The sequence below is a fragment of the Paroedura picta genome, chromosome 3 (assembly GCF_049243985.1).
Source record: "Paroedura picta isolate Pp20150507F chromosome 3, Ppicta_v3.0, whole genome shotgun sequence".
NCBI lineage: Eukaryota > Metazoa > Chordata > Lepidosauria > Squamata > Gekkonidae > Paroedura > Paroedura picta.
Genome location: NC_135371.1, coordinates 19,810,849 through 19,830,902, shown reverse-complemented (window position 1 = coordinate 19,830,902; position 20,054 = coordinate 19,810,849). Strand labels below are relative to the sequence as shown.

Here is a 20,054-nt window from a genome sequence, read left to right as displayed (position 1 = left end):
GTGTGTGTGGGGGGGGGAGATCTTACAAAGAGAGGCTGGTATAAAAGATCAAATAAAGAGTAAGTAAACTCAATCAGGTAAGACTCCCAGTTATTGTTACATAGCCAAATAGGAATAAATCTGAAGTGGGGGGGGGCTCTCAGAAGCAAAAAAAAATCTCAATGGGGTCAAATATGAAGAATTTTGCTTAAGGAAGCAGGGGAAATGCTATTGACTCTTCTCAAACTGAAATGAGCTGAAATTAGGTGATGTTTTCCTGACATAAAGGAATGTAGCAGTCTTTGTGACTGCAAACTTTGATGTGATTTAGAACAGAGAAGGGTATAATCTACCGCTAGAGATATCTCAGTTCATATTCTACAGTTCCACCAACTCCAGACAGCACTAAAATCATCTGACCTATTTCTACAGTGGACAGGTCTAGCTACTAAAGCAATGATTGTCCAAGTGTTAGGGAATGTGAGCCCTGAGTCCAGGAAATAGCCTAATTCCATCTTTTCCAATCAATGCAAAGGAAGAAGAGGCGTGTTCTACCACTTTCATTGACTACTTTTTGTTCACACTTGACAGGCTTTTTATTATTAAGTTGCAGCCCCTAAGCTTCTTTAGCATTCTACAGAATAAGCCAATAAGGGCCACAATTCTAATTCTTGGGACTAATCACAGTTTTGTTTCTGCCTGAGTTATGGCAAGAACAGCAATGTCTAGGCAAACACTCTGATGTATGGAAATTCACTCTGGCCAAGTGATCCACCTGGCAAAGGAAATCTCCCATACATCTCGCTGGTTGATCTCAGGCCAGTCCCTGTCTCATAACCTCTCTTACATTGTTGTGAGTTCCTTATAGGAATGGCAGCATGAAGAAAGAGTTATGCCAGTCAGAAAAAAAAAAAATGAAGACCATAGCAGTCCACATGTAGGGCATGCACTGGACATACATGCTAATCATTTTTGACTGCCCCCCAAAGGCAAGACATAAGACAATGAAGAATGGATCCATTATTATCCCTTCTCTCTCAGCTATGAATTCTCTTTGTGTAAGGATGGACACTGTGAGCAGCTGGCTCAGCGATTAAACTACTTTGTTTCCATACATTTTCCCACTCCTAGAATTAGATACATCATTCTCTAAATACCCACGAATAGGGATGGGCACGGATCAGAAAATTCCAGCTTGGTTTGGGGTGTTCCCAAACAAATGACCTGAAAGGCCTGAAGCAAGCCAGATGAGTTCTGGCCGGTCCCATTCACATTCACCCATGGACAAGCAGGGAGAAGCGAAACAGAGCACTGGAATAGCTGCCATTTTGGCCTCGCAGTGGACAGGTGTGCACACCCCACTGTAACTTAAGTCAGTGGTGTACACGCATCTATCTGCTGTGTGACCAGGCAGTTTAGGGATCCACTTGGCTTCCTCCTGTTCCCAAGTGGGAGGGAGAAAAATCACTCCCTGAAAAGGCTTGTGGCTATTTCGGTCTCACAGAGGGGCACACGCACCTGTCTGCTGTGAGTCTGAAAGAGCTGCCATTTTGCCACCCCCCATTTGGAAATGGGGAAAGCAAAATGGAGGGACTAAATGGCCAACTGGACAAAATGTCCGGGGAATGTGCTTCCTCTGTGCCTGGGTTTGGGGGGGAGGGGCACAAACTGGCCAAATCCATGATGGATTTTAGGTCTTGAACCGGTTCATGCCCATAATAATAATGTTAGCTATTATTATAAGGTTATTCACATGTTTTTATAGACCGTTTCATGTATTGTTCCTTGTTATTATGTAAACCGCCCTGAGCCTCCGGGGAGGGCGGTATACAAGCACGATAAATAAATAAATAAATAAATAAATAAATAAATAAATGAATGAATGAATGAATGAATGAATGAATGAATGAAGAAATAAATAAATCCCTACCCAAAAAACATTTGCTTTGTGTCAAACAACAGCAAACAGGTATTTCACAAGAGAGTTATTTAATAGCTATTTAATAGCTATGGATATTTTAAAAAAGCACAGCAGCTTCCCAAGTGTGAATTGTTTGTCGGAGTCAGGCTTCGATAACTTTCCTCACCTTTTTCATTTTTGCATTTCTGACTGTGAAGCGGCGGACCGTGTAGCAGGCATGTACTTTTGTGCTCTTCAGTGTGACTATAATATGACCATATTCTTCACTGTTTTCCGTGGGCCAGTATTGGTCACATTTTCTCTGGAGAAAGAATAGATTGGGAGAGGCTGAAAATATTTTATGGAACATTTTACGGAACACAGAACGAATGGTAATCATGGACATTAAGCCACGTTCAGATTGGTCATATGTGAATATGTGAAACCCCCCACGACCTTCTAAGGATTCTAGCCATCTCTTGTCTCAGGTCATTCTCTTCACCCTTCAGCTAGGGGTAGTCAAACTGCGGCCCTCCAGATGTCCATGGACTACAATTCCCAGAAGCCCCTGCCAGCAAATGCTGGCAGGGGCTTCTGGGAATTGTAGTCCATGGACATCTGGAGGGCTGCAGTTTGACTACCCCTGAGCTAGATATTCTGCTTGTGTCATTCAGGAACATTTCTTTCTCTAATTTTTCTAAGCCCTCTCTCTTTCTCTGGGTTTTCTCAGGCCCCTTCTTCAATTCCTTCGTCTAGGATCAAAGCAATTCATGTCAATGTAAGACTATTCTGTTTCTCTAGTGCTATTCTGCCTTCTCTAGACAGCCTGCTTGGTGTAGTGGTTAGGAGCACTGACCTAATCAGGCGAGCCCGGATTCCCCGCTCCCCCTCAACATAAGGTCCACAGTTCTAACTCTTGGGACTAATCACAGTTTTGGGCTGTAAATCCAATATAAACAAACAAACAGACAAACAAACAAACAAACATGCAGCCAGCTGGGTGACTTTGGGCTCTCCATAGCACTGATAAAGCTGTTCTGACCAAGCAGTAATCTCAGGGCTCTCTCAGTCTCACCCACCTCACAGGGTGTCTGTTGTGGGGAGAGGAAAGGGAAGGCGACAGTAAGCCGCTTTGAGACTCCTTTGGGAAGAGAAAAGCGGCATATACGAACCAGTTCTTCTTCTAGCCCTCTGTAACGTAAGGACAGCTCATCCTATCACTGCTGGAGGCATTAATCCTCACCACAACCAAACCCTGGGCAAATGTTTCAACTAGGTGTGAACCACAGAAAATATCCTCTAAACAGTTTCCAAGCTGCTACATTTGGAATACATTAAGAAGTAGCTGTTGTTTTTTTTTACCCCATGGAATCTCAAAGGGCTTACACTTGCCTTCCCTTCCTCTCACCACAACAGACACTCTTGTGAGGTAGGTGAGGCCGAGAGAGCTCTGGAGAACAGTGACTGGACCAAGGTCATCCAACTGGCGTCTTGTGGAGGAGTGGGGCAATCAAATCCAGTTCACTGCTCTTATCCACTACACCACACTGACTCTTGACCAACTAAGAACAGAAGAGAGGCCATGCTGGATCAGGCCAATAGCTCACCAAGTCTGTTACATAGTGGCCAAAACCCAAATGCCACCTGGAGGTCCACCAGCAGGGCCAGACACTCCAGAGGATTATGGTAGCCTAAGAATAATAAGATAAATTCTACAGAACTTCTGTATCATAATATCACTCTTCAGAAGTTCTAAGTGGAGAGAATGAACAAGCAGTGTGTGGGGTGTGGAAGGGGAAGAGATTACAGCAGTAACTTCCAACCTCAACCTCAGCTTCTACATGTTCATTATAGAATTTACAAGAGTACTCAAGTATGATGTCCCACAGGATTGAGGACTCTGATTTTTCAGGGTTATTCATCACATAAGGCCTTCAAATACAATCCAATGATTGCCTGCAGGTCAGGGTTGGAGCCTGCTGGCAAGCTCATGCATTCATGTAATGCACTTAAAATGTGTGTGGGTAAAAAAAACCCCTCCTGTTGTCTACAACCAATTGGGGGGAGGAGGAGAGAATAATTTTCCTGGAAAAAAATATGCCCTCTCCTAATATATATCAGTTTGCATTTTGGTTTCTATTACCCCCAAGAACAGAAGTTCTATGATTTTATGGATCTGAAAAACAAGACCCACTCATTGTGAGAGGTAACAGAAGTGTCTATACAAAAGCCGCATTGCTCTTACTCTTCCTTTTTCCACGAGGTTTGTGATCATGATGATAATTCCAGTGTTTTGCTCCCAAATCATTCTCCAGAAATCTTCGAACGTCGACTTTAAAGGTCCCTGGGTGGCGATGTAGGCTTTTGCTTTGTTGTAACCCTTCAAAGAAAACCACAATACAAAGCGAGATGAAAGTATTTGGGTGGCAGGCATATTAATAATGTATACATTGTGGAGATAGAGATCTTTCCCACCCTGAATGTTTGAAGAGTTTGGAGGTGAAGTTAGTAAACAAAAAATCTCTACAAGCAGTAATGGCTTCTATTCTTTCTGAAGGACAGTGTTTCTTAAAAGAGACAAGGGGGGGACAAAAACCCAACTTACATCAACATAATTAGCATTAATATAGTCACTGTGCTTGGAGTCTTTTCCCGGCAAAGGTCTCAACTTCACTCTACTGTGATCATCTGCAAGAAAGAAACACAAAACAGTGTTAGGAAATAATAACATCTGACACATTCTCTAGATTTTTAAGGGTTTGATAAGATAAGAGGGAAACTAAGCAAATCAACACCTCTTAACATTTGTAATTGTGACAGACAGAATACAGCCTACGTTCCACAAGTTTTATCTAGCCTGGTCCTCAGTTTGGAAGGACAAACTGGACATAAAGTTTACTGAGCAGCTGCTGTGCAAAAATGGCAACTACATCTCTAACCCTGCAACCCGTAATTTGTTGTTGAATTTATTCATACCCCGAGATCTTGCCCATCTTTGTTTTCCTATCCATCCTTCGCATCACTGGTTGCCACCAAAGGGTGCAAAAACATGGTCTATCATGATGGGTTGGATTCAGCCAGCTTTTTGACTCAATCTCACTTAATTGCTACATGTAAGTATTTGGAGGAGGGAGGGAAGGATTTGAAGGATTTGAAAGGTTGTCATTTGGAGAAAGGAGGGAAGGATGCTGTTCCCATTGGCTGCAGAGGAAAGGACACGCAGTAATGGGTTTAAACTACAAGTAGAACGATATAGGCTAGATATCAGGAAAGAAATTTTCACAGTCAGAGTAGTTCAGCAGTGGAATAGGCTGCCTAAGGAGGTGGTGAGCTCCCCCTCACTGGCATTCTTCAAGCAAAGTTTGGATAAACACTTCTCTTGGATGCTTTAGGATGCTTTGGGCTGATCCTGCGTTGAGCAGGGGGTTGGACTAGATGGCCTGTATGGCCCCTTCCAACTCTATGATTCTATGGCTTTTGTTCTCATGCATGTATGTCCCGTTATTCCCACCACATGTCTTCAAAAGGAGCCTCTTCTCTCTTTCTACCCAATGGAGATAACTGGTTGGTTTCAACCCATGAACAAAACACAGGTAAGTACTTCTAGGCACTATAGAGTTGCCATTTCTGGCAGCTGCCATTTTTGGTAGCAGCCACCAAATGTCTTATATCCTGGAAAATCTTGCAGAAAGTACTGAAAGTCCAGTATCTTCTGTGCCTTCTTCTACCCAAGAGCCATTAAGGGATTTATGCATACTAAAAGCTGCACTGGTTGAGTGGCCATAGTGGATGGGGAGGGGGAAGGAAATGTGATTGCCATTTTGGCCTGTTGCATGAACACAGCTCCACTTATAAATGAAAAACGTGTGATTTTGTCCCTTCCCACACAGCTGCCCAACCAATGAACTATTTATACACACAACTCCTCACTCTTGTGAATAAACCTTTTTGAGGAGAAAACATGGGTGGGAGAGTTCCTTTACTCTTGTGCCCACGGATTGCAGGACCCAACATACAAAGAGATGTGAACAAGGGACACTCCACCAAACTAGTGAAAGAAAATAGAGGAACTTAACATTTTTTTAATGAAGCATACAGTCTGGCAACAGAGTTAAGGTGTTCTGGAAATGCAGCAGTGATGGGCTTTAATTTTTCAAGGGACCGTGGCAATGAGACCTGATCCATGAATTTTGTGAAATAAGGATGCGTAAAATAAATGGTCTATTAAAAGTCTTGGATCAACATGATTTCAGGGAAATGCCAATTTCTATTTTCCTACATCGTTATCCGTAAGGAAGGAGCAAAAGCCCCCTCAACATTTCAGACTAACTCTGAACTTAAAATATATTTCACTTGCACAGTAGGCGTATGTGGTTTAACCACAGTCAAGATGCTTCCAATTTATAGCGGACCTACGAGACAAATGATCATCGAAATGTTCCATTGTTAACAGCCTTGCTCAGGTCTTGCAATCGGAGGGCCATGGCTCCCTTCATTGAGACAACTGCACAGGGTACACTTATGCTGATCACTCAACAGTGGGTCCTTTTTCCATTGTTCTAATTGAGCTGCAGAGCCCCAACGATATAGTTTTTATCCTGCAGCTAAAATGCAGTCAAATTCTTCAAAAGCCTGCTACTCGCAATGCTAGGTATTAATAGGATGAAGTTCTTCTTCTACCTCAAGTCACCAATCTCTTGGTTGGTCTTGGCACTAGGTCACCAACACCTGGTTTTTATAAACTCCAGAAACAGAATACCTGTGCATATAAATCAGGTTAGAAAGCCTCTGCAATCCATTCCCTTATATCGCAAAAAAAAAAAAACTTGTACTTTAAAATAGGAAGAAACCCAGAGTACTATGGTAATAGGATCATCGATGTTCCCTGAGAGGTCTTTAAATGGCTGTCCTGCATTCATTCAAAAGACTTCCTCATTTTAGTGTTCTCTTCTATCAATTCCATTGCAGAAAACCTTAATATTATGGATATAATCTGGCTGCCAGTACACACTCAAGCTACAGAAATTCTCGGCTAGTGCTCAAGAGTTCTTTTTTCTCTCTCTCTTGGAGCGCTTGTAGTAGACATACCAATATCCTAAATAAATAAACCCAAGCAGATTTGGGAAATGAACAGTTAGATTTGTAACAACTCTTCCTTTTCACAGATGCGTATGCGAAGATCGGGCAGTGATTTAATATTTAACATTCAACGCCAAGATTTTCTGCAAGTATGGTAGCCAACCTCCAGGTGGCTCCTGGAGATCTCCCGCTATCACAAGTGATCTCTAGCTGACCAAGATCAATTCCTCCAGAGGAAATGGCTGCTTTGGAAAGTGGACTCTGGCATTGTCACCAGCTAAGATCGATCCCCATCTTCTGCCCTCCTCAGCCTCCACCCCCAATATTCCCCAACCCAAAGCTGGCAACCCAATTTGCACGTCAAGCTATTAACATTATCCCTTTCAGAGAGCATGCCTAAGAAGGGTATTTTGTCCAAATGATCAAAATAAAATGTACTGCTTTGTGCTACTGAGAGCCAGTTTGGTGTAGTGGTTAGGAGTGCGGACTTCTAATCTGGCCTGCCAGGTTCGATTCTGCGCTCCCCCACATGCAGCCAGCTGGGTGACCTTGGGCTCGCCACAGTACTGATAAAACTGTTCTGACCGAGCAGTAATATCAGGGCTCTCTCAGCCTCACCTCCCTCACAGGGTGTCTGTTGTGGGGAGAGGAAAGGGAAGGCGACTGTAAGCCGCTTTGAGCCTCCTTCGGGTAGGGAAAAGCGGCATATAAGAACCAGCTCTTCTTCTTCTTCTTCTACTCAGAGTGGGATTCTTGTATCATTACTAGGTGAACTTTTCCGTTGTCTTCTCTTACTGTCATCTTACTCACATGCTAAAATGTTGATGTATCTGTTTTTGTGCTTGTTGTCGGGATGATTGGAATGTTCAGCGGTGATGTTCATGTCGGCTGTACAACGCTGCACTTCCTGTTAAGAAAACAATTAAAAAGGCAGATGAGTGTAAAACGTTTTGTTTGTCTCATTTCACTAACAGCTCAGTTAGAACACATTGGAAAGCCAGGAGGGTAATTGATTTTTCTTCTCCCATGAGCGTTCTTTCAGCATATTCCAGTTTTACCACGGATATTGCCTGGTTCTGAGTATTTGATGATGTCCAGGGTGACTAAAACTCACTTTGGCGCATGTCTTTCATTTTTATGATCTTTGGTGATACTCATATGCTCATGACACAAAGTGTGGGGAACAGGATCCCAGCTGGCAAACTCATCCCTTGACCAAGGCCCTTTTACTTGGTGCAGTAGTTAGGAGCACGGACTTCTAATCTGGTTACCTGGGTTTGATTCCCTGCTCCCCCACATGCAGCCAGCTGGGTGACCTTGGGTTCCCACAGCACTGATAAAGCTGTTCTGACCGAGCAGTGATATCAGGGCTCTCTTAGCCTCACCGGATGCCTGCTGTGGGGAGAGGAAAGGGAAGGTGACTGTAAGCCGCTTTGAGACTCCTTCGGGTAGAGAAAAATGGCATATAAGAGCCAACTCTTCTTCTACTACAAGTGGTATGTACAAACTGTTTTTTGAAGGGTTCTTCTGCATGTATATAAACCTACATGCTTACAGTTTGTGCGTGCAGTACACTTAATGTGCACAGGCTGGGGCTTGCAGTTATGGCCCCTTCTACTCAGCATGTTCAGTGTACACACTCCAAATATCTGCAAAAGGTTTATATCTCCCTTAATAGCCGTCAGAAATGGATGCAATGTGTTCAACGGCATTTGGTTAGCCATTTTCACAGCACCTAATTGCAATTAGTGTGCTTTCACGGGGTAGGAGCAGAATCCAAGATTTCTTTCCTCTGTTAAACAGCTCGGAATCAGTTTTGTGTCAATGGCTACACAGAGACTTTGGGGAAAGGTTGTGTAATCACACAAGGAAGCTTCAAAATGGGAGCAAGTACTTCTTTCTTTGATATGGAACCATACAATCTCTCCCAGTGGGAACAAGGGATACAAAGCGACGTTAGAAGAAGGTATATAAAATGCCATTTACCAAAACATACTGCGAATAAGGAATACTGAATAAATGGATTAATGAGTCACAAAAACTGGATTGTAGGGTGGGGGTATCATCTGGCTGTGACAGTGACAGTAGCTGTGCTTTCTATTCGTAATATGTACAATACAGCAGCATTTGTAGTCATATATAAATCAATACACTGCTATTGACTCAGATGTAACTTGGTCAGAAACTTGGTTCAGATGTAACACAAAACCATGGCTTATTCTAGCGGGGGCTAATTAGTGAAACCAGGATTGGGCTCAGAGATGATCAGTGAATCCTAGCTTATCTCAGCAAAATCCTGGGTTCAGCATTGTGGATCTTTCCTCCACTTCTCTGGAGGTGATCTGGTTGCCTAGCCCAGCCTGACTCATGGTGTCCAACTGATGGCAACTCCTCACTGCATGGCCAGCTCATTTGTAATTGGTAACTGGTGATGTGAGGCGGGGAAATGGAAAGGAAGCCACTTTTAATAATTCCTCTCCCACTGTGACCACCATCTCCATCCCTCTCATGCTGTTCCTGTGCCAGGGAACATTTTGGGCTGCTCCACTTAGCGTTGCCAGACCCCCCAATGGAGGAGGGGAATGTTCTCCCCAAAAGAAGGAGATTCATCCAACATGCAGCAACGCATCTACGTCACTGTCCATGTGACCCATAAGTAATGTCATCACATCCAGGGCATCAGGGCTGTTAATTAAGCAAAAGCTCTATGGTAAAAAGCAAATTTAACCATAGAGTTTTTATGAGCAGTCTTCAAGCAGCGGCTGGACAGATAATTATCCTGAATGCTTTAGGCTGGTCCTGCATTGAGTAGAGGGTTGGACCAGATGGCCTGTATGCCCCCTTCCAGCTCTATGATTCTCTGATTCTAAATACCAGAACGTTGCCCTGGTGTCCCAAATGTGATGATATCACTTCCGAGTCATATGGCGGTGACATGGACATGCACTGTATGTTGGATAGCTCCCAGTCAGTACCCCTTTCCCTAGCCAGTTGTCAGAAGGGCCTTGGAAACCTTGGCTCCCTTCTATCACTGGAACTATTGTGTTGGATCCAGGCCACTACCTGTGAACCACCTACTTTAAGTGTTCACACACAGAATTCCAGAACCCCACCAACCCCCTGGTGAAGGTTCTACTTCCTCCAAAACAGTTTCCGTCCTTGCAATAAACGCCCAGACAAGTTGCATTAAATGCACTGAACTGAACAACAACAACAGCAGCAGCACACAGCAAACTGTGACAGTTATGAATGCTAAATTGGGGGGATATGGAGGGGTCTGCTTTGGTGCAGGAAACACTGAGTTAGAGTGACTGCTTCCCCCCAAGTCCATAGTTTCTGTGGAGTAAGTGTGAATAGGGTGCCTGTGCAAAGCACTTTGCTGCTAGGGGGCAGACTGTTAAGTCAGCTGGGGCTCCGCTGGCACTGCTTTCCCCCTTTAGGGATATACGAAAGGAGCTCGATGCTTTGCTATGTTTTTAAGAGAGAAGAAACGGGAGTTGTGATCATTATTTAAAATGTTGTGCCCCCTTTCCACCCAGGTCAGGGTCCCCAAGTGTTGAGAGAGGAGTCCCTTGCAAGACAGAATCTACACTGAGGGTGGAGCGAAGCTTGGTGCTAGTGAAAGCCAGCTAGGGTTGTCGGGTTGCCAGCTCCAGGTTGGGGAAAGCTGAACATTTGGGAGGTAGAACCTGAGGAGGGCAGTTCGGGGAGGAGTATAATGCCATACAGTACACCTTCTAAAGCAACCATTTTCTCCAGGTGGACTGATCCCTGTCATCTGGAGATCTAAGAGATCTCCAGGCAACATTTAGAGGTTGACAGTTCTATAGGGTCACCAGCTCCAGTTTGGGGAATTCCTGAAGATTTGAGAATGCAGCCTGGGGATGATTGGGTTTGGGTAGGGGAAGGACCTCAGCAGGGGTATAATGCTGTGCAGCCCTCCCTTAGAAGCCGCCATTTCCGCCCAAGGGACAACTGATCTCTTTCCTTTGTAAACCAGTTGTAATTCTGAGAGATCTCCAGGTCCCTCCTGAAGGTTAGCAACCCTAGAGGCAGATGATACCAAGAATATTTTTTGAGCCACTCTCAATTCTGCATGGGCACAGAGTATCCACAGGAAAACAAAACAGAATTAATAAGGGATAACCAGGTACATAAACGACATGTTAAGATTAACAGTGGTTAGTGAACCAGCTCCATGAATCTCCGTTTATTTTGATAATTTTCCATCAGCATGAGCCATGTTACTTTCTCTTTCTGGAGCATTTGTCCCAATATATTTGAATTTTATCTAAAAGTGACTTCTCCAGGGTGTCAGGCACCCAACCTGATATCCCTGATCTTCCCCAAGGTTACAGAGATGACAAATTGTTTGGTACTCAGGGCATCACATACTAATATAGTAGCTTCCTAATAAGGGAAGTCATTAGTACAGCGCAGCTGCTTCAAAGAAGCACGAGGAGTTAAGTGACAGAGGAAATTATCAGGAGAAATATCAGTAAAATAGCAGATGTACGAAGAGTTCAGGATTATGCAGACATTTCACAGTGGAGTCACATATCAAATTCATAGCCATCTCGTCTGCTTTGCCCCCAAACATTTACGTTTTTTGAAAATGCAGACCATCTAAATCCCAGTATAACCAGATATTCATAAATTTTATTCCATCAGTTTTCCAGGGCCAGAGCTTTCTCTGTCCTGGCCCCCACCTGGTGGAACAAGCTCACAAAGGAGATCAGGGCCCTGATGGAATTCAAACAGTTCCTCGGGGCTTGCAAAAGGCAGCTCCTCCACCAGGCATTTGGTCGAGGTCGACCAGTACCACCACTTCCCATTGCCCCCCCCCCGAGCCTCCCTCCTACACCCATCACTGCAGACTCGCCCATCCCACTGGGCCATCAGTAAGCGTTTACTTCTTGTTCTCCCCAATGTTATATTGTTCATAATGTTATTGTTATTATTTTATTATTATAAAATGAGCCATTTGTACTGTTTCTGTTTGATTTAAACCGCCCATAGCCTTCGGGGAGGGCGGTATATGAATATAATGAATAAATAAATATAATGAAATAAAATGTTAAAATCTTTAAATCACACAGTTACTTCTATTACAACTAATTTTCATATTAGTCATCTGGCCTAAGTGCTAGCACTAATTCAAGGTCAAGAACACACTGCAGTCCCCATTGTAGATTATCAAAAACAAGTTCCCTAAATGCTCCATACCCCAGCTAGCAGAATATCTACCAAGTCTGAGGTTATAGGAGCAATGCTAAGCAGGTCCAGTCAGAAGTAGATCCTATGGCCTGTGTGGCCCCTTCCAACTCTATGATTCTGTGATTCTATTCCAGAGGTTTCCAACTTTTTTCAATCAGCAGGCCCCTTCAATATTCTGATAGAGGAGATGGATGCAACAATGAATATGGCTGCCATGGGAGGCAGAGTCCACTACAAAATGCCACAGGAGGGCAGAGCTAACTATAAAATGTCGGGGTGTGAGGTTATGCATAATTCTGACAGTAGGTCTTCAGCATTTCAGACAGAAGCTCTGTTTAGGGGGTTGCCTTTGTAATCCATTTTGATAGCCGGTTGCTAGCAGATTGTGTCATTTCAGACACAGCCGTTGAAACAACCAGCTGCTAACAGTTTTTATTTACCTTTCCGTACAAAGCTGCCTGCATCCAGTTAGCAAAGTGTGGTTAAGCCAGTCCTGAGGCTATTTCTTCCACTATCACCTCTTTTACGCTTCTGAATTGCTGCAGTGTGCTGTAGTGTGTACGGTGGTGGTTGCGCTGGGCTGCTGCTACTGGGAAGCTTGCCCTGCTGCTTCTTGTGTCCCAATGGAGGACCATTTTTGGTGGGGTATACCGTCTGCTCTGCATTTCTGCCTCCATATAATGCAGCCAGGGAATAAAGGTTCTGTCCCATGGGGGGACAGTGGAGGCTGTTCCCCCCCCCCTGTTTAGGAATGTGGTAACAATAGTGCATTCCTAAACAAATAAACAAACAAAAAAGCCCCAGGTGCTGTGCAGTGGTATGAAGCAAGGCATTTTTGTGTCCCTTCTGGGACACTGTAATCAGCTCAAAGTGGGGGAGGAGCCAGAACTAGCCCTGCCACATGGGCCTGGCCCTGCCACATGGGCCTGGCCCTGCTTTGGCCCTGTTGGAGCCCAGGTTGGAAAAGGGAATGTGGAAATATCTGTGTTCCCTTGCCATGGGGCAACATAGGCCCTGGGCCGGCGCTGACATCATGTTGAAGCAGAGATTAGCCAACTGCCAGACGAGCGCCAGCCAAGACCTTATTCCCCATGCAGAAAAGGTCTAAATGACACAGCATGCTGGACTAGATGGACCACTGATCTGATCCAGCAGGGTTCTTCTTATATAAAACTAATAGAAGATATGGGAAAACGTGCTAAATAACAGATTTGCAAAAGCACAGAACCTGGTCACGGTAACAGGTTCTTTTGTGAAAATACTTGCTAAGATTATGGACATCTATGGGATCATAGTGAAAATTACTGCACATTAAGGGTGTATTTTTAAACCTCTCTTTTGTGCAAGCCTGGAGAGCAAACAAGTGCCAGATACATTACAGTATGACACTAATGTCCTTACATTTCCCTTGAGGTACCTAAAGATCACACCTTATTGAGCAAGGGTGGAGGGCATCAGCCTAAGGATGAAATTGTATCTTCAGCGGATCTATTGCTTAGTTTAAGTCAGTATCTGAATTTGCGTTACACTTTGCCCATTTCGTAAAGCAGACAAGTGAACATGATCTCTCCTATTCTTTGAAAATAAATCAGTCCCAGACTTTTATTTAATGGTTTCATGGTAGGACATTTTAATCAACGGACTATGACATAAAAGACTTTTAAGATACTGAAGGAAATTTTTGCTTTTTTTGTCACATCATTTCCAGTTGGCGATCACAGTAACTTCCTATAAAGTTAATTTTGTTTAAAGATGTAGGGCTGTAATTCCTATTATTTTGTCCACTGGAATGTATTCTCAACAACTCTGAAATCTAATGCACTTGGTTTTAATCAACCTTTAGTCACAGTTAAAACTATGCTGTGCCATTATGGCTAATTTAACTTTTAATTATATTGTCTGTGTTAACACTGATTGGGATTTAATACACCCATGTTTAATGACTCATTCATTCTCAATGCTTCTCTGAAACAAGTTGCTGATTAGTTTTATAAACTTCAAATATTCTTTTGTTAAATTTATGTGTAAAACCCAATTGCTACATGTCTGATAATGCAACATAATGAGCTAGAAATTTCACCAGAATGGCTGATTGCAGACATTTTTATATAACTTCAGACAGTGAAAAAGTTATGACCCTCAGCGCAGTCCTGTAATTTGGTTTCCTTGTCATTCTAAAGACACTCTGAAACATAATTCTTAAGCAGTAAAATATATCCGGCCAAGCACACGTTCGTGCTTTGCTCTCCAGTTTATAGCCTCAACGTATTTTGTTCAGTGTCTTGTGCGCTGGATTGTAGAAAGGAAGTTGAAAGGATTTCAGAATCATCAAGACGTTAATAAATAGGAAGTATGGCATTCTCCATTACAGGGAGTAGAGTTCTGGAACACGGTTCAAACTACACCCTGCTTCAAAAAGCTATTACAGACCAAAATCTAGTCAGTGTTACACAGGGTACTTCTGTTAAACAAAAAGGACCAGTTCAGGTAAGACAGCTATTCCCCGCAGTGTTTCACATTCTAAGTAACATTTAGTGCCTACTGTGTGGCTCCAGAAAACAAAGATAATGATGGCTCCACATGGAGAGCAGGGAATGAATGGAACTGCAGTGATACGGCAGGTAGGAGAGATAGACTCCGGATGGTGAAACAAAGGATGAATATTTGGATGAGTCTTTAGTGGCATAACAACTGTTGGATAAGGCCAATGTTTGATCTAGTCCACAAAGAGGGTCTGATGGAAAAAAGTCATTCTGTAGGGTTCCCCTGCCCACCCGAAGACTTGATTGAAGTAGTCTATGGACACATAGGTTTTGTCTGAGCTATAATAGCTTGATAGATCTGTTCTTTGTGAACTTGTTTTAATCTTTCAAATTTAGCACTCCCTCCATATAGGGTTGCCAGCTCTGGATTGGGTAATACCTGGAGATTTTGGGGGTAGAAATGGTCTAGGAAGGATTTTGGACTGTCAGGGACCTCTGTTGAGTATAATGTATGGAGTCTATCCCCCAAAGCAGCCATTTTCTTTAGGTGAACTGATCTCTGTCAGCTGGAGATAAGGTGTAAAATAGAAGGATCCCAGCTCTCACCTGGGGACTGGTATCCTTAATGTGCAGATAGTAATACTGACAGACCTTTTTTCCTACATTGTTGTAAGGCTTATTGACACATAAATGAAGCTCTTGGAACACTCTACAGTGCTTTACTTAGGGCCAAATGATTTGATATTGTTTCAGTGAGTTGGGGTCAGGGGAACCACGTTGGGGCAAATAGTGCCCCCCTAGACCATTTTGGCTGAGCAGAATGGCAAAGGAGGAAAGACAGATGCTCCTCCACTACCAGCACTATGGTTCCAGTCTGAATCCACCCTTGCAGCACTTGGGGAAGCTAAGTTCCCTGAAACTGCCATGCAGCTGTGGGGCAGACGGAGACCCTGAGAGGACTTGTTAAAATTTTAGCATGTACTTTGGTTTTAAATGCCAGTATCGGCTCTTTGCCTTCACACTTCTGAATACCTTTACAGAGCTGAGTCTGAGATTGAAAGGACCATGATATCATTGCTCCTGCAGAGATTCATTTGGCAAATACAATTTTTTTTAACAAACTGCATGGACTGGTTTCAATGTCCTTGGCATTTGGGAATTTGGGAAGAAACAGATATTGGGGGATAAAGATATTTTTAGCTTAAGTGGGGACCAAGGCTCAGATTCCAAGCTGGGACTAAATCACAGTTCTTGTGCCTTCACAGGGAGGAGACCAAGCTAAGAGGATTAGAATTACTACTTCTAATTTTTCCAGCAGCAGCCCCACTAATGAATTTGAGGCAAAGCAAATAAAATTGCTTGGGCTATAAATCCAATACATATTATAAAAATCTAGTGCCAACTCTTTGGGGATTCCCCTGCTTAATCCTCTTTCATTAGAAGTGAAGGACAGAACTAGGGTAACCTTCTTCCCATATTCAGTAAGAGACAGATTAAAAGTTCCCATAAGTGAAGAGAGGAGAGGGATGTCCGCATTAAGAGGGGGAAAATAATCTTGTTTCCTAATAGCATTTGCACACAAATCCTCCAGCAAGTTGCCAAAGGGGGCTGAGTGGCATCCCAAAACAATGCAAGACGACCCTACATGAACGAATAGGACAAATAGGACTAGCTTCCCCTGCCCCCATAAAATTATACTACTATGCTATTATTCTTGCAGTTCATTGACCCTCCCATCATAGTTCTGACGGCAAATCTAGTTCATTGGCCCTCCCATCATTGATGTAAGGCAGGGGTAGGCAAACTGTGGCCCTCCAGATGTCCATGGACTATATTAGCTGGCAGGGGCTCATGGGAACTGGCATCCTATGGATAAATATATATATATATATCCTGGTGTTCTTTTCAGACTTGCAGATGTTGATGGACGTCATGACCATAGAGGGCTCCTAGGAGAGGCATATGCTTTCCAAAGCTGATACTGTGGCAGGTTGTGTAGGAGCAAGAAAATTACTCTAAGCTCACTAAGCTGTCAAAGTTCTGCAGGGCCTGCAAAACAGCACTCTTCTGCCAGGCTTATGACTGAGGCCATGAAGGACTAAAACCACACAGGCCACCCTCCTGCTTGGCTCCCCTCCCTCCCCCCAATATTGTACGGCAACTCCAGTCTGGGTAGCCAGTGGGGGAGGGGATCTTTCCGGCTGTTTTAACAGATTTTAATTGGTTTTAAACTCTGTTTTTATTATGGTTATATTCTATCACTGTCAACTGCCTTGAACCCACTTGTGGGGAGGGGTGGAATAAAAATCAAAATAAATAAGTGCTGGGGTTTGACAATCGGGCAAGGTTTCGGAGTATATTTCACAGAAGCAGAATTGCAGAAAGTCCCCAGACTTATCATACATCACTGGGTTCTATCTGCCACAGACAGAATGCGTTTGAGCCGGGCTGTCCATATGTGTGTCCCACAGCACATCAAGCTAGTTGACTGCAGGTTTACCAAGGAATGGTGGTTCAGAGTGCGGCAACTTTGTTGTGAGGCGACTAGGGATGTGACAAATATATAGAAACCTGGAGTGCCCCATGTCTGACTAGCAAAGTGGATTGATAATGATCAAGGAACGTTGGCAGGACGCTATGGGCTCACTCCAGTTTATCACTGCAGAAAAATTCTAACTTCGGTATTACACAGTGATGTAAAATTATTGTATTTCTCTTTAGTGGAGATCCGCAACACCCGAAATTGAAACTAATAAGCAAAACAATAATTCATCACTAACGGGCAGTCACTGAGGGAGAACTGGCACTTGGAAGGGCTATTTCAGTCATATATCCCCTCCATTATACAAGGCAAACAGAAGCGGCCCATTAACGGCTGTGATTTTTTTTTTTTAAGCGCCGATGAAGCAAAGCCCACTTTGAGTCAGTGCGAGTTTACAGATGTGTAGCTGATTGTTTTGAATAATTAAATGGTGTCAAAACCAGCTGTGATGAATAGCGCCGGGGTCTCAATTCATAAATAATTGAGGAGACGGCACCGCATTTGATCATTCCCATCAAATTCTGCTCTCCGGAGGATAAATGTTTGTCCTGAATACCATCAACATTGTTAAATGCCTCAATATCCCTGTTCAGTCATCCAGCCAGCAGTCAATTTAACTAAATCACTTTTAACACCTCGCACAGCCGCTGTCCTCATGAATACAAAATGTTTACGGCGGCCAGAATAGGGTGTTCTGTGGCATTGTCTCTGAATTATTAGACAGTGGCAAAGGCTAGGAGCAAAAGGCCGCAAGGAAAAGGCCTGGAAGGGCTGTACGGAAGAGGATGGCTGCAGACTTAGCTTTATTGCATTGAGAAAGCGGGAGTTTGGAATCAAGCCGGCAGTTTGGGGCCAATAAACGTGTAAATACAGCTGCCTTTTATGACTCAGCCGTGACACGTTTAATACTTGGGCACTAAAGTGTGTCAGCCTCCCAAACCATATTTTCTCTTCTCCCAGTTCTGGTGGAGGTGGCCTAACAGCTGCATGCTATTTTGGGCAGAGAGGGTTGGAAGAGCCCTCCTTCCTGACGTTATTTCCAAAGCTCAATTGTGAGCCGGCTGAAGGGAACTCAGGGAGCAGAGCTGTTAATGCTGGCTTTTGGAATCACTGTTTTTGTTAATTAGTGCCTGAGTCCTGCCACCATCATTAAGCCTGACACAGGATTTATATAACCCATAGGAGTCTGTAAACCCACAGAGGACATGCAAATCAGTTGTGAGCACAGCTGGACAGCCTGAATCTTATGCTCTGGCTGTAAATGTCTTTCTGGTTTCTTTCTTGCTTCCCCTCTTCCCATTTCCCCCCCATTGCATTATAAGTATTCTACTTATTCAGTTAAGTATTTTTGTCCTTATTTGTTTGCTTAATCTATTTCAGGCATTTTTGCCCCACAATTGCAACTAAATTGTTCATGCGGCAGTTTTTTTTTAGAATAAATGCCTTAATAGTTTAAAAAAATTATATGTACTGTATTTTTAAACTGCAAGTTGCCTCAAGCAGGACTCTGGTGGCAGAAGCACTCCAAATCAATCAAGCAGGAAAATACCGTAAGCATTCAGTAAAACAACAGCATCACATTCGTTCTAAATACTCATTAGAATTAGATAATAACAGAAAGTCAAAAGAACAACAACGCCAATTAAACAACCATACAGCAGCAGTAAGATTGACAGTAATTATACATAATTAAAAGCCTAGGAAAATAAAAATGTTCTTCACTGGAGGGGGGGAGGGTTAAAACCCATAAAAGCAGGCATTCCTAAAATGCAAGGAAGGAATTCCAAGAACAAGGCTCCACAAGAAGGCAGCTCTGTCTCTAGTGGCCACTGAGCTCAGGGGTAGTCAAAGCTGTGGTCCTCCAGATGTTTATGGACTACAATTCCCATGAGCCCCTGCCAGCATTTGCTGGCAGGGGCTCACGGGAATTGTAGTCCATGAACATCTGGAGGACCACAGGTTGACTACCCCTGCTGTACAGAACATATATACTGGACTACCCCTGACTGAGCTCACACCTGAAGGTTGGGAAGTCCTCTGAAGAGAACTGTATTGGTTGGTTAGGTCTGTGACAAGACAGTTCTTTAAAACAGGGGTAGTCCATGGACATCTGGAGGACCACAGGTTGACTACCCTTGCTTTAAAATATGTACTTTATATGCAGCGCCCAAGTAAGAACTCGTTTAACATGTTTGTACAGAGATCTACATTTTGCAATTTTCTGAATGTCCAAACAGATTATTGAGTAAGAAATAGCAAGGGAAATTATGGCTTATCTGCATAACCATTTCTGTGTTTGTGCCCAGTGCCTCTGCCATGACTGAACAGTTTCTAGGTCATAACCTCCCATGTCTTGAAAAACCCTTAAAACGTGGGTAACCCGCTCATGATGAATCCTTTTGCAATCGCAGTTCAGTTCTATCTGAGCGGCAACCATGCAACTGATAGCTGTACGGTGCCTAGAACACAACTCATCTAGCTTACCACCTCTGCCTGTGTAACCTGTGTCCTCTCAATGTAACCTACATGGTAGGCTTCAGACAGCCTTCTGTTTTGCTCACTCAGCTGTGGAAGCATAAGGATTCAAGCATCTTCTGTTGTTATACCAGGTATTGTCCTCTCTCTTGTGCGAGACCAGCGGTTCTCAACCGCCGTAACGCCACGACCCTAACTGCGGCGGTGAGGGCGGAGCGTGCATGTGCAGGCACACAACAATCTGGAGGCGGCGTGGAGGCGGCCAGTGCCATGGCTCCACCGCCACCTACCGCCGCCACCCGCCACTATCACTTGGTACCGCCGCCGCTGGCCACCACTTGCCACCCGCCACAGCTACTAACCTGGCGACCCAACAGAA

General features: G+C 43.7%; 1 protein-coding gene across 4 annotated transcripts in view; it reads right to left on the bottom strand.

Moving 5' to 3' along the window:
- PTPRG (protein tyrosine phosphatase receptor type G) overlaps positions 1-20,054 on the bottom strand; it is a 622,240-nt gene that overhangs the window by 34,649 nt on the left and 567,537 nt on the right. For all 4 annotated transcript variants that reach the window (XM_077325006.1, XM_077325002.1, XM_077325003.1 and 1 more), the window contains 4 exons: positions 7,769-7,865; positions 4,485-4,567; positions 4,125-4,259; positions 2,067-2,201 (listed from right to left, as the gene is read on the bottom strand). In XM_077325006.1, the coding sequence (XP_077181121.1) occupies positions 2,067-2,201; positions 4,125-4,259; positions 4,485-4,567; positions 7,769-7,865 (450 nt within the window). The remainder of the gene's footprint in view (positions 1-2,066; positions 2,202-4,124; positions 4,260-4,484; positions 4,568-7,768; positions 7,866-20,054) is intronic.